The 13,831-nt window shown below is 46.8% G+C and overlaps 1 protein-coding gene across 1 annotated transcript in view; it reads left to right on the plus strand.

The window, feature by feature from the left end:
• LOC138360873 (uncharacterized) overlaps positions 1-13,831 on the plus strand; it is a 269,650-nt gene that overhangs the window by 118,484 nt on the left and 137,335 nt on the right. The window contains exon 2 of the mRNA XM_069320386.1: positions 1,906-2,144. Coding sequence (XP_069176487.1) covers positions 1,916-2,144 — 229 coding nt within the window. The 5' untranslated portion in view covers positions 1,906-1,915. The remainder of the gene's footprint in view (positions 1-1,905; positions 2,145-13,831) is intronic.

Below are 13,831 nucleotides of genomic sequence, written 5' to 3' on the forward strand. Positions count from 1 at the left end.
GCTGCCTTCCTCTCTCTTCATGTTCTCGTGAGTCTTGTCGCCATTGTTACCTCAGCTGCCTTCCTCTCTCTTTATGTTCTTGTGAGTCTTGTCTCCATTGTTACCTCAGCCGCCTTCCTCTCTCTTCATGTTCTTGTGAGTCTTGTCGCCATTGTTACCTCAGCCGCCTTCCTCTCTCTTCATGTTCTTGTGAGTCTTGTCACCATTGTTACCTCAGCCGCCTTCCTCTCTCTTCATGTTCTCGTGAGTCTTGTCACCATTGTTACCTCAGCCGCCTTCCTCTCTCTTCATGTTCTTGTGAGTCTTGTCGCCATTGTTACCTCAGCCGCCTTCCTCTCTCTTCATGTTCTTGTGAGTCTTGTCACCATTGTTACCTCAGCCGCCTTCCTCTCTCTTCATGTTCTTGTGAGTCTTGTCGCCATTGTTACCTCAGCCGCCTTCCTCTCTCTTCATGTTCTTGTGAGTCTTGTCGCCATTGTTACCTCAGCCGCCTTCCTCTCTCTTCATGTTCTTGTGAGTCTTGTCACCATTGTTACCTCAGCCGCCTTCCTCTCTCTTCATGTTCTTGTGAGTCTTGTCGCCATTGTTACCTCAGCCGCCTTCCTCTCTCTTCATGTTCTTGTGAGTCTTGTCGCCATTGTTACCTCAGCCGCCTTCCTCTCTCTTCATGTCAACTGTTTGGCTCCAATGTTTTCCTCTATTTACTTAAATATTCCCTATTAACTAGTTTCATATTTGCATCATTTTCAAGCACTACATATTCGATGAATAATTTCATTACGATGTTAGGGCAAAATATATTTATGTTTTCCAAAGCTTTCCTGTTACTAGTTGTTTGTCACCTCGCACATGCGCAACAGACGTCATCTCGCACATGCGCAACAGACGTCACCTCGCACATGCGCAACAGACGTCACCTCGCACATGCGCAACAGACGTCACCTCGCACATGCGCAACAGATGTCACCTCGCACATGCGCAACAGACGTCATCTCGCACATGCGCAACAGACGTCACCTCGCACATGCGCAACAGACGTCATCTCGCACATGCGCAACAGACGTCACCTCACACATGCGCAACAGACGTCACCTCGCACATGCGCAACAGATGTCACCTCGCACATGCGCAACAGACGTCATCTCGCACATGCGCAACAGACGTCACCTCACACATGCGCAACAGACGTCACCTCGCACATGCGCAACAGATGTCACCTCGCACATGCGCAACAGACGTCATCTCGCACATGCGCAACAGACGTCATCTCGCACATGCGCAATAGACGTCAGCTTGCACATGCGCAATAGACGTCAGCTCGCACATGCGCAATAGACGTCAGCTTGCACATGCGCAACAGATGTCACCTCACACGTGCGCATCAGACGTTACCTCACACATGCGCAACAGATGTCACCTCGCACGTGCGCATCAGACGTTACCTCGCACATGCGCAACAGATGTCACCTCGCACGTACGCATCAGACGTTACCTCGCACATGCGTAACAGATGTCACCTCGCACGTACGCATCAGACGTTACCTCGCACATGCGCAACAGATGTCACCTCGCACGTGCGCATCAGACGTTACCTCGCACATGCGCAACAGATGTCACCTCGCACATGCGCAACAGATGTCACCTCGCACATGCGCAACAGACGTCACCTCGCACATGTGTAACAAAGGCCTGACAAATAAGTGCACCTCTGATGCTTATTTTAAAATTAGTGTCCTGAACAACGAATACGAACAATATAACTGTATATTGAAGTCTGTGTACGGTATCGTACACCTGTAGGCACAGCTTCCCTACATCAGAGCTTGCTAATATGAATCATAGATTGTCTACACCTGTTCCTGTGCTAAACAAAAACAAACCAAGACTCGCTACAATATTCAACAGGTACTCCGACATGTGGCCCAAGACTATGCTGATGGTGCTGGTGCTGGCTGTCGTAACCTCCGTCTTCATCTACTGCATAAAGCTTAACAATTACGGCTTTAGCGGGGTTGATAAGCTGCCGCCTCCGGTTGGTAACTTGCCTCTCTCGATGTCCCAGACGCCTCGTGCGGTCTCCGGCTCGCCTCGTCAGGAGTCCTGTCGGCAAGTGAAGGCTTTCTACAGCGACTCAGAAATGAAAGGTGAGCTTCGCATTGCATATTAGTTAGTGTCATTGTCTCCACCTTTGTTTGCACATACACGAACACCAGACATTTGTTTTACTAGTGGACACAATATCCCAGAGTGACGTTCATGTGACGTTAACAGTGGTCACAATATCCCAGAGTGACGTTCATGTGACGTTACCAGTGGTCACAATATCCCAGAGTGACGTTCATGTGACGTTACCAGTGGTCACAATATCCCAGAGTGACGTTACCAGTGGACACAATATCCCAGAGTGACGTTCATGTGACGTTACCAGTGGACACAATATCCCAGAGTGACGTTCATGTGACGTTACCAGTGGGCACAATATCCCAGAGTGACGTTCATGTGACGTTACCAGTGGTCACACTATCCCAGAGTGACGTTCATGTGACGTTACCAGTGGTCACAATATCCCAGAGTGACGTTACCAGTGGACACAATATCCCAGAGTGACGTTCATGTGACGTTACCAGTGGGCACAATATCCCAGAGTGACGTTCATGTGACTTTGATTCAACGTTATCAACGTTGATGACGTTATTTCACCGTTTAATTTTCAATGCCCTTGGACAATATCTGCATATTGAGATATGCAGGAAACAAGTGACTGGTGGTAAATGTCTTAACACTGATCAGTCAGGGTAGCAGACAAGCTATAGTGATGCTACCTTATCTTATAGCTATGATCAGTCCGTGTAAGGGGCAAGGTGTTGAACGACTGGTAAGCACAAATAGACGTTACCAGCGGGTAACTGGTAACCCACTTAGACCCAACAGGTCTAACAATCCCCACGTCAAAAAACCATCCACGTAACATAGCAAATAACGTTGACCAGAGTAAAGAGAGAGTTAGTACACTAAAAATAGGTGATATTGATTATAACTCAATAGCTAAGGTCAATGTTAATAAGGTACGAACTATTGTATGCCAAGATGGTACTCTAGATGGTAACCAAGAGTCAATAGCTCTAAACAATGATGAAATGTAAAATAAGGTAAGAGAGATAAAATTAAAGGTAAGTAATTAGCACTAATTACCTGCCTCAAATGTTACTACCACCAGGAGGAGGTGGAGGAGCTTATTTATTAACATCTACATTAACACTACAAAAACATAACAGCTTATAGCTGCTAATTAATGGTAGTAATTATGTGGTACAAATGAGCGATCTTTTTGCTAGTCACTAAAAATATTTCATGCAATTATGCAATCTTTAACGTGCCAAAGAAATAAAAAATAACTGGCATAAATTGATGACCGGCTGATGACGTCATTCACGAATTAAAGGAGACAACGACAAGCCTTAAAAAGTCGAAGTCTCCATTTACACTACTCACATCCCTTCCCCCCCCCGTCAACAGAATGGTCTAACCAACCATCCCATACCTTCCCCCATGCCAACAGAATGGTCTAACCAACCATCCCATACCTTCCCCCACGTCAACAGAATGGTCTAACCAACCATCCCATACCTTCCCCCCGTCAACAGAATGGTCTAACCAACCATCCCATACCTTCCCCCCATCAACAGAATGGTCTAACCAACCATCCCATACCTTCCCCCACGTCAACAGAATGGTCTAACCAACCATCCCATACCTTCCCCCCGTGAACAGAATGGTCTAACCAACCATCCCATACCTTCCCCCCCGTCAACAGAATGGTCTAACCAACCATCCCATACCTTCCCCCCGTCAACAGAATAGTCTAACCAACCATCCCATACCTTCCCCCATGCCAACAGAATGGTCTAACCAACCATACCATACCTTCCCCCACGTCAACAGAATGGTCTAACCAACCATCCCATACCTTCCCCCCGTCAACAGAATGGTCTAACCAACCATCCCATACCTTCCCCCCATCAACAGAATGGTCTAACCAACCATCCCATACCTTCCCCCACGTCAACAGAATGGTCTAACCAACCATCCCATACCTTCCCCCGTGAACAGAATGGTCTAACCAACCATCCCATACCTTCCCCCCCGTCAACAGAATGGTCTAACCAACCATCCCATACCTTCCCCCACGTCAACAGAATGGTCTAACCAACCATCCCATACCTTCCCCCCGTCAACAGAATGGTCTAACCAACCATCCCATACCTTCCCCCGTCAACAGAATGGTCTAACCAACCATCCCATACCTTCCCCCATGCCAACAGAATGGTCTAACCAACCATCCCATACCTTTCCCCCGTCAACAGAATGGTCTAACCAACCATCCCATACCTTCCCCTACGTCAACAGAATGGTCTAACCAACTATCCCATACCTTCCCCCCGTCAACAGAATGGTCTAACCAACCATCTCATACCTTCCCCCCTTCAACAGAATGGTCTAACCAACCATCCCATACCTTCCCCCGTCAACAGAATGGTCTAACCAACCATCCCATACCTCCCCCCCCGTCAACAGAATGGTCTAACCAACCATCCCATACCTTCCCCCATGCCAACAGAATGGTCTAACCAACCATCCCATACCTTCCCCCCGTCAACAGAATGGTCTAACCAACCATCCCATACCTTCCCCTACGTCAACAGAATGGTCTAACCAACTATCTCATACCTTCCCCCCGTCAACAGAATGGTCTAACCAACCATCCCATACCTTCCCCCCAGTCAACAGAATGGTCTAACCAACCATCCCATACCTTCCCCCCAGTCAACAGAATGGTCTAACCATTCACCCTTAAACTTCACCAGTTCCATACTATGGTAATCTTACTTATTTTATTAACACCAAACTCTCTCCGTATGTTTGTACTCTTTACTAGAGTCTGCCTGTTCTTCAGCACTATGCCTGTTCTTCAACACTATGCATGTTCTTCAGCACTTTGCCTGTTCTTCAGCACTTTGCCTGTTCTTCAGCACTTTGCCTATTCTTCAGCACTCTGCCTGTTCTTCAGCACTTTGGTTGTTCTTCAGCACTTTGGTTGTTCTTCAGCACTATGCCTGTTCTTCAGCACTATGCCTGTTCTTCAGCACTATGCCTGTTCTTCAGCACTATGCCTGTTCTTCAGCACTATGCCTGTTCTTCAGCACTATGCCTGTTCTTCAGCACTATGCCTGTTCTTCAGTACTATGCCTGTTCTTCAGCACTATGCCTGTTCTTCAGCACTTTGGTTGTTCTTCAGTACTATGCCTGTTCTTCAGCACTATGCCTGTTCTTCAGCACTATGCCTGTTCTTCAGCACTATGCCTGTTCTTCAGTACTATGCCTGTTCTTCAGCACTATGCCTGTTCTTCAGCACTTTGCCTGTTCTTCAGCACTATGCCTGTTCTTCAGCACTTTGCCTGTTCTTCAACACTTTGCCTGTTCTTCAGCACTATGCCTGTTCTTCGGCACTCTTTCTAATCTTCAGCACTTTGCCTGTTCTTCAGCACTTTGCCTGTTCTTCAGCACTATGCCTGTTCTTCAGCACTTTGCCTATTTTTCAGCACTCTGCCTGTTCTTCAGTACTATGCCTGTTCTTCAGCACTCTGCCTGTTCTTCAGCACTTTGCCTGTTCTTCAACACTTTGCCTGTTCTTCAGCACTATGCCTGTTCTTCAGCACTATGCCTGTTCTTCAGCACTATGCCTGCTCTTCAACACTTTGCCTGTTCTTCAGCACTATGCCTGTTCTTCAGCACTATGCCTGTTCTTTAGCACTATGCCTGTTCTTCAGCACTATGCCTGTTCTTCAGCACTATGCCTGTTCTTCAGCACTATGCCTGTTCTTCAGCACTATGCCTGTTCTTCAGCACTTTGCCTGTTCTTCATCATTTTGCCTGTTCTTCAGCACTCTGCCTGTTCTTCAACACTATGCCTGTTTTTCAGCACTGTGCCTTTTCTTCAGCACTATGCCTGTTCTTCAACACTATGCCTGTTCTTCAGCACTATACCAGTTCTTCAGCCCTATGCCTGTTCTTCAGGACAATGCCTGTTCCTCAGCACTATGCCTGTTCTTCAGCACTTTGCCTATTCTTCAGCACTCTGCCTGTTCTTCAGCACTTTGGTTGTTCTTCAGCACTTTGGTTGTTCTTCAGCACTATGCCTGTTCTTCAGCACTATGCCTGTTCTTCAGCACTATGCCTGTTCTTCAGCACTATGCCTGTTCTTCAGCACTATGCCTGTTCTTCAGCACTATGCCTGTTCTTCAGCACTATGCCTGTTCTTCAGTACTATGCCTGTTCTTCAGCACTATGCCTGTTCTTCAGCACTTTGGTTGTTCTTCAGTACTATGCCTGTTCTTCAGCACTATGCCTGTTCTTCAGCACTATGCCTGTTCTTCAGCACTATGCCTGTTCTTCAGTACTATGCCTGTTCTTCAGCACTATGCCTGTTCTTCAGCACTTTGCCTGTTCTTCAGCACTATGCCTGTTCTTCAGCACTTTGCCTGTTCTTCAACACTTTGCCTGTTCTTCAGCACTATGCCTGTTCTTCGGCACTCTTTCTAATCTTCAGCACTTTGCCTGTTCTTCAGCACTTTGCCTGTTCTTCAGCACTATGCCTGTTCTTCAGCACTTTGCCTATTCTTCAGCACTCTGCCTGTTCTTCAGTACTATGCCTGTTCTTCAGCACTCTGCCTGTTCTTCAGCACTTTGCCTGTTCTTCAACACTTTGCCTGTTCTTCAGCACTATGCCTGTTCTTCAGCACTATGCCTGTTCTTCAGCACTATGCCTGCTCTTCAACACTTTGCCTGTTCTTCAGCACTATGCCTGTTCTTCAGCACTATGCCTGTTCTTTAGCACTATGCCTGTTCTTCAGCACTATGCCTGTTCTTCAGCACTATGCCTGTTCTTCAGCACTATGCCTGTTCTTCAGCACTATGCCTGTTCTTCAGCACTTTGCCTGTTCTTCATCATTTTGCCTGTTCTTCAGCACTCTGCCTGTTCTTCAACACTATGCCTGTTTTTCAGCACTGTGCCTTTTCTTCAGCACTATGCCTGTTCTTCAACACTATGCCTGTTCTTCAGCACTATACCAGTTCTTCAGCCCTATGCCTGTTCTTCAGGACAATGCCTGTTCCTCAGCACTATGCCTGTTCTTCAGCACTTTGCCTATTCTTCAGCACTCTGCCTGTTCTTCAGTACTATGCCTGTTCTTCAGCACTATGCCTGTTCTTCAGCACTTTGCATGTTCTTCATCATTTTGCCTGTTCTTCAGCACTATGCCTGTTCTTCAGCACTATGCCTGTTCTTCAGCACTATGCCTGTTCTTCAGCACTTTGCCTGTTCTTCAGCACTCTGCCTGTTCTTCAGCACTATGCCTGTTCTTCAGCACTTTGCCTATTCTTCAGCACTCTGCCTGTTCTTCAGTACTATGCCTGTTCTTCAGCACTATGCCTGTTCTTCAGCACTTTGCATGTTCTTCATCATTTTGCCTGTTCTTCAGCACTATGCCTGTTCTTCAGCACTATGCCTGTTCTTCAGCACTATGCCTGTTCTTCAGCACTTTGCCTGTTCTTCAGCACTCTGCCTGTTCTTCAGCACTATGCCTGTTCTTCAGCACTATGCCTGGTCTTCAGCACTATGCCTGTTCTTCAGCACTATGCCTGTTCTTCAACACTTTACCTGTTCTTCAGCACTTTGCCTGTTCTTCAGCACTATGCCTGTTCTTCAGCACTTTGCCTGTTCTTCAGCACTATGCCTGTTCTTCAGCACTATGCCTGTTCTTGAACACTATGCCTGTTCTTCAGCACTCTGCTTGTTTTTCAGCACTCTGCCTGTTCTTCAGCACTTTGCCTGTCTGTTCTTCAGCACTATGCTTGTTCTTCAGCACAATGCCTGTTCTTCAGCACTATGCCTGTTCACAGCACTATGCCTGTTCTTCAGCACTATGCCTGTTCTTCATCATTTTGCCTGTTCTTCAGCACAATGCCTGTTCTTCAGCACTATGCCTGTTCTTCAGCACTATGCCTGTTCTTCAGCATTTTGCCTGTTCTTCAGCACTTTGTCTGTTCTTCAGCACTATGGCTGTTCTTCAGCGCTCTGTCTGTTCTTCAGCACTTTGGCTGTTCTTCAGCACTGCCTGTTCTTCAGCACTTTGCCTGTTCTTCAGCACTATGCCTGTTCTTCAGCACTTTACCTGTTCTTCAGCCCTTCTTTCTGTTCTTCAGCACTTTGCCTGTTCTTCAGCGCTCTGTCTGTTCTTCAGCACTTTGACTGTTCTTCAGCACTCTGCCTGTTCTTCAGCACTATGCCTCTTTTTCAGCACTTTGCCTGTTCTTCAGCACTATGCCTCTTCTTCAGCACTTTACCTGTTCTTCAGCCCTTCTTTCTGTTCTTCAGCACTTTGCCTGTTCTTCAGCGCTCTGTCTGTTCTTCAGCACTTTGGCTGTTCTTCAGCACTCTTTCTAATCTTCAGCACTTTGCCTGTTCTTCAGCACTATGCCTGTTCTTCAGCACTCTTTCTAATCTTCAGCACTTTGCCTGTTCTTCAGCACTTTGCCTGTTCTTCAGCACTATGCCTGTTCTTCAGCACTTTGGCTGTTCTTCAGCACTTTGCCTGTTCTTCAGCACTTTAGCTGTTCTTCAGCACTTTGCCTATTCTTCAGCACTCTGCCTGTTCTTCAGTACTATGCCTGTTCTTCAGCACTATGCCTGTTCTTCAACACTTTACCTGTTATTTCCTGTGTTGACCAAAATATATTAAGCCAATGCCGATCTCGTTTAAAACAACCTGCTTTGCCCGTTTTATTAGTTTAATGGTACAAACACATCGCTACCCAGTCACATTAACTTAGTCAAAATATAATTTGCATGGACTAAAACGAGTAAATATAAACATAAGTAAGATAAGCAGTGGCGTGTTGATAAGACTGTGTATGCGAGCCAGACCTTCAGGTAGGACCAGTGGCGTGTTGATAAGACTGTGTATGCGAGCCAGACCTTCAGGTAGGACCTGTGGCGTGTTGATAAGACTGTGTATGCGAGCCAGACCTTCAGGTAGGACCTGTGGCGTGTTGATAAGACTGTGTATGCGAGCCAGACCTTCAGGTAGGACCTGTGGCGTGTTGATAAGACTGTGTATGCGAGCCAGACCTTCAGGTAGGACCTGTGGCGTGTTGATAAGACTGTGTATGCGAGCCAGACCTTCAGGTAGGACCTGTGGCATGTTGATAAGACTGTGTATGCGAGCCAGACCTTCAGGTAGGACCTGTGGCGTGTTGATAAGACTGTGTATGCGAGCCAGACCTTCAGGTAGGACCTGTGGCATGTTGATAAGACTGTGTATGCGAGCCAGACCTTCAGGTAGGACCTGTGGCGTGTTGATAAGACTGTGTATGCGAGCCAGACCTTCAGGTAGGACCTGTGGCGTGTTGATAAGACTGTGTATGCGAGCCAGACCTTCAGGTAGGACCTGTGGCGTGTTGATAAGACTGTGTATGCGAGCCAGACCTTCAGGTTGGACCTGTGGCGTGTTGATAAGACTGTGTATGCGAGCCAGACCTTCAGGTAGGACCTGTGGCGTGTTGATAAGACTGTGTATGCGAGCCAGACCTTCAGGTAGGACCTGTGGCGTGTTGATAAGACTGTGTATGCGAGCCAGACCTTCAGGTAGGACCTGTGGCGTGTTGATAAGACTGTGTATGCGAGCCAGACCTTCAGGTAGGACCTGTGGCGTGTTGATACGACTGTGTATGCGAGCCAGACCTTCAGGTAGGATCTGTGGCATGTTGATAAGACTGTGTATGCGAGCCAGACCTTCTGGTAGGACCTGTGGCGTGTTGATAAGACTGTGTATGCGAGCCAGACCTTCAGGTAGGACCGGGGAGTAAGCTGTAACACACACAGATCCACCTGCTATCATAAACCTGTGACAAGTTAACAACACTATTAATACTGTATATAAATAAAATAATAAGGGTTCCGGTAGTACAGTCGGGCTCGTTCTCGACGCATGATCAAGAATTCCGGGTTCGAATCTCAGGACAGAAATAATTTCATTTCACCTTATGCGTCTGTTCACCTAGCAGTACTCAAGAGTTAGTAAGCTTGTTATGGATGTTGTATCCTTCCCCACTGGGGGTGGAGGGGTCCTCGATATAAGCCTACCGTATATGAATACACTCTGGCTTCCTGTCCCTCGACACAATGATTTAATATAATTTTAATTAAAATTATTAGAAGTAATAGTGCAGATATTAGAACTGGTTCACATACCCTACTGGAACCAGTTGGACTGGTTCACATTCACTGACCAACTTCTTAACTGTTTGAGGGCTCGGGAGGCCAACTTCTTAACTGTTTGAGGGCTCGGGGGGCCAACTTCTTAACTGTTTAAGGGCTCGGGGGGCCAACTTCTTAACTGTTAAAGGGCTCGGGGGGCAACTTCTTAACTGTTTAAGGGCTCGGGGGGCCAACTTCTTAACTGTTTAAGGGCTCGGGGGGCCAACTTCTTAACTGTTTAAGGGCTCGGGGGCCAACTTCTTAACTGTTTGTTGGTTCGAGGGCCAGCTTCTTTACTATTTTTGGGCTCGGGGGCCAAATTCTTATCTGGTTATAGGCTCGGGGGCCAACTTCTTCACTATTATTGGAATCGGGGGGGGGGCCAACTTCTTAACTATTTACGGGCTCAGGGGCCAACTTCTTCACTTTTTTGGGGGCTCTTGGGCCAACTTCTTAACCGTTTATGGGCTCGGAGGCCAACTTCTTAATTGTTTATGGCCTTGGGGACCGTCTTTTTTAACTGTTTATTAGCACGGGGCCAACTTCTTCAATTTTTATGGGCTCGGGGGCCCACTTCTTAATAGTTAATATGCTCGGGGACCATCTTCTTAATTGTTTATGGGGCTCGGGGGCCAACTTCTTAACTGTTTACGGGCTCGGGGACCATCTTCTTAACTGTTTACGGGCTTGGGGAACATATTCTTAACTGTTTATGGGCTCGGGGGGGCCAACTTCTTTACTGTTCAGGGGCTCGGGCCAACTTCATAACTGTTTATGGGCTCGGGGGGCAACTTCTTCACTGTATATGGGCTCGGGGGCCAACTTCTTAACATTTTATGGGCTCGGGGACCATCTTCTTAATTGTTTATGGGTTCAGGGTCCACCTTCTTAACTGTTTATAGGCTCGTGGGCCAACTTCATAACTGTTTATTAGCTCAGGGACCAACTTCTTAACAGTTTATGGGCTCGAGGACCCACTTCTTACCTTTTTATGGGCTAGGGGCCAACTTCTTGTTTTGGGGCTCGGGGACCGTTTTCTTAACTGTTTATGTGCTCAGGGGAAAACTTCTTAACTGTTTGGGGGCCAACTTCCTAACTGTTTAACTGTTCAGGGGCCAACTTCTTCAATGTTTATGGGCTCGAAGCCAACTTCTTCACTGTTTATTGGCTCGAGGGCCAACTTCTTCACTATTTTTGACTCTGGGGGGGCCAACTTCTTAACTGTTTATGGGCTCAGGGGCCAACTTCTTAACTGTTTATGGGCTCGGGGGCCAACTTCTTAACTGTTTATGAGCCAAGGGCCAACTTCTTAATTGTTTATGGGTTCATGGGCCAACTTTTTAACAGTTTGTGGGCTCGGGAGCCAACTTCTAAAGTGTTTATTGGCTCAAGGACCACCTGCTTCACTTTTTGGGGGCTCGGGAGCCAACTTCTTAACTATTTATGAACCAGGGGCCAACTTCTTCACTATTTTTGGGCTCGAGGCCAACTTCTTAACTGTTTATTGGCTCGAGGGCCAACTTTTTCACTATTTTTGGCTCGGGGGGCCAAATTCTTAACTGTTTATTGGCTCGAGGGCTAACTTGTTCACTATTTTTTAGCTCGGGGGTAAAATTCGTAACTAGTTATAGGCTCTGGGGCTAACTTCTTCACTATTTTTTAGCTCGGGGGCCAACTTCTTAACAGTTTATGGGCTCGACGGTAAACTTCTTCGCTATTTTTGGGCGCAGTTTCCAACTTTTTAACTATTTGTGAACCATGGGCCAACTTCTTCACTATTATTGGACTCGTTTAATTTCTTAACTATTTACGGGCTCAGAGGCCCAACTTCTTCACTGTTTATGGGTGCAGGGACCAATTTCTTAACTGTTTATTGTCTCGAGGGCCAACTTCTTCACTATTTTTGGGCTCGGGGGCCCACTTCTTAACAGTTTATGGGCTCGGGGGCCAGCTTCTTGACTGTTTATGGGCTCAGGGACCGTTTTCTTAACTGTTTATGGGCTCAGGGTCCAACTTCCTAACTGTTTATGAGCTCGATTGCCAACTTCTTAACTGTTTATGGGCTCGAGGACAAACTTCTTAACTGTTTATGGGCTCGCGGGCCAACTTCTTAACTGTTAATGGGCTCGGGGACCATCTTCTTAACTGTTTATGGGCTCGGGTGCCAACTTCTTAACTGTTTATGTGCTCGTAGGCTACCTTCTTCACTGTTTATAGGCTCGGGGGCCAACTTCTTAACTGTTTATGGGCTCGGGAGCCATCTTCTTAATTGTTTATGGGTTCAGGGGCCATCTTCTTAACTGTTTATAGGCTCAAGGGCCAACTTCATAACTGTTTATTAGCTCGGGAACCAACTTCTTAACAGTGTTTGGGCTCGGGGACGCACTTCTTAACTTTTTATGGGCTAGGGGCCAACTTCTTAATTGTTTTTGGGCTCGGGGACCGTCTTCTTAACTGTTTATGGGCTCAGGGGCAAATTTCTTAACTGTTTAACTTTTCGGGGGCCAACTTTTTAACTGTTTAACTGTTCAAGGTCCAACTTCTTCATGGTTTATGGGCTCGAGGGGCCAACTTTCTAACTGTTTAACTGTTTGGGGGCCAACTTTCTAACTGTTTAACTGTTTGGGGGCCAACTTTCAAACTGTATAACTGTTTGGGGGCCAACTTCTTCAATGTTTATGGGCTCGAGGGGCCAACTTCTTCACTATTTATGGGCTCGGGGGCCAAATTCTTAACTTGTTATAGGCTCGGGGGCCAACTTCTTAACTATTTTTGAACTCGGGAAGGGGCCAACTTCTTAACTATTTACGGGCTCAGGGGCCAACTTCTTCACTGTTTATGGGCACAGGGATCAACTTCTTAACTATTTATTGGCTCGAGGGCCAACTTCTTCACTATTTTTCGTCTCCGGCGCCAACTTCTTAACTGTTTATGGGCTCAGGGGCCAATTTCTTAACTGTTTATGGGCTTGGGGCCAACTTCTTAATTGTTTATGGGTTAAGGGGCCAACTTTTTAACAGTTTGTAGGCTCGGGAGCCAACTTCTAAAGTGTTTATTGGCTCAAGAGCCAACTTCTTTACTATTTTTGGGCTCGGGAGCCACGTTCTTAACTATTTATGGGCTCGGAGGTCAACTTCTTCACTATTTTTGGGCTCGAGGCCAACTTCCTAACTATTTATGGGCTTGAGGGCCACCTTCTTCACTGTTTATGGGTTCTAGGCCAACTTCTTAACTATTTATGGGCTCGGGGGCCAATTTCTTAAATGTTTATTGGGTCGAGGGCCAACTTCTTCACTATTTTTTGGTTCTGGGGCCAACTTCTTAACTGTTTATGGGCTTGGAGGCCAACTTCTTCACTGTTTTTGGGCTCGGGGGCCAACTTCTTAACTGTTTATGGGCTCGGGGGCCACCTTCTTAACTGTTTATGGGCTTGGGGGCCATCTTCTTAACTGTTTATAGGCTCGGGGGCCAACTTCTTAACTGTTTATGGGCTCGGGGGCCAACTTCTTAACTGTA

The sequence above is a fragment of the Procambarus clarkii genome, unplaced genomic scaffold (assembly GCF_040958095.1).
Source record: "Procambarus clarkii isolate CNS0578487 unplaced genomic scaffold, FALCON_Pclarkii_2.0 HiC_scaffold_125, whole genome shotgun sequence".
Classification (NCBI taxonomy): domain Eukaryota; kingdom Metazoa; phylum Arthropoda; class Malacostraca; order Decapoda; family Cambaridae; genus Procambarus; species Procambarus clarkii.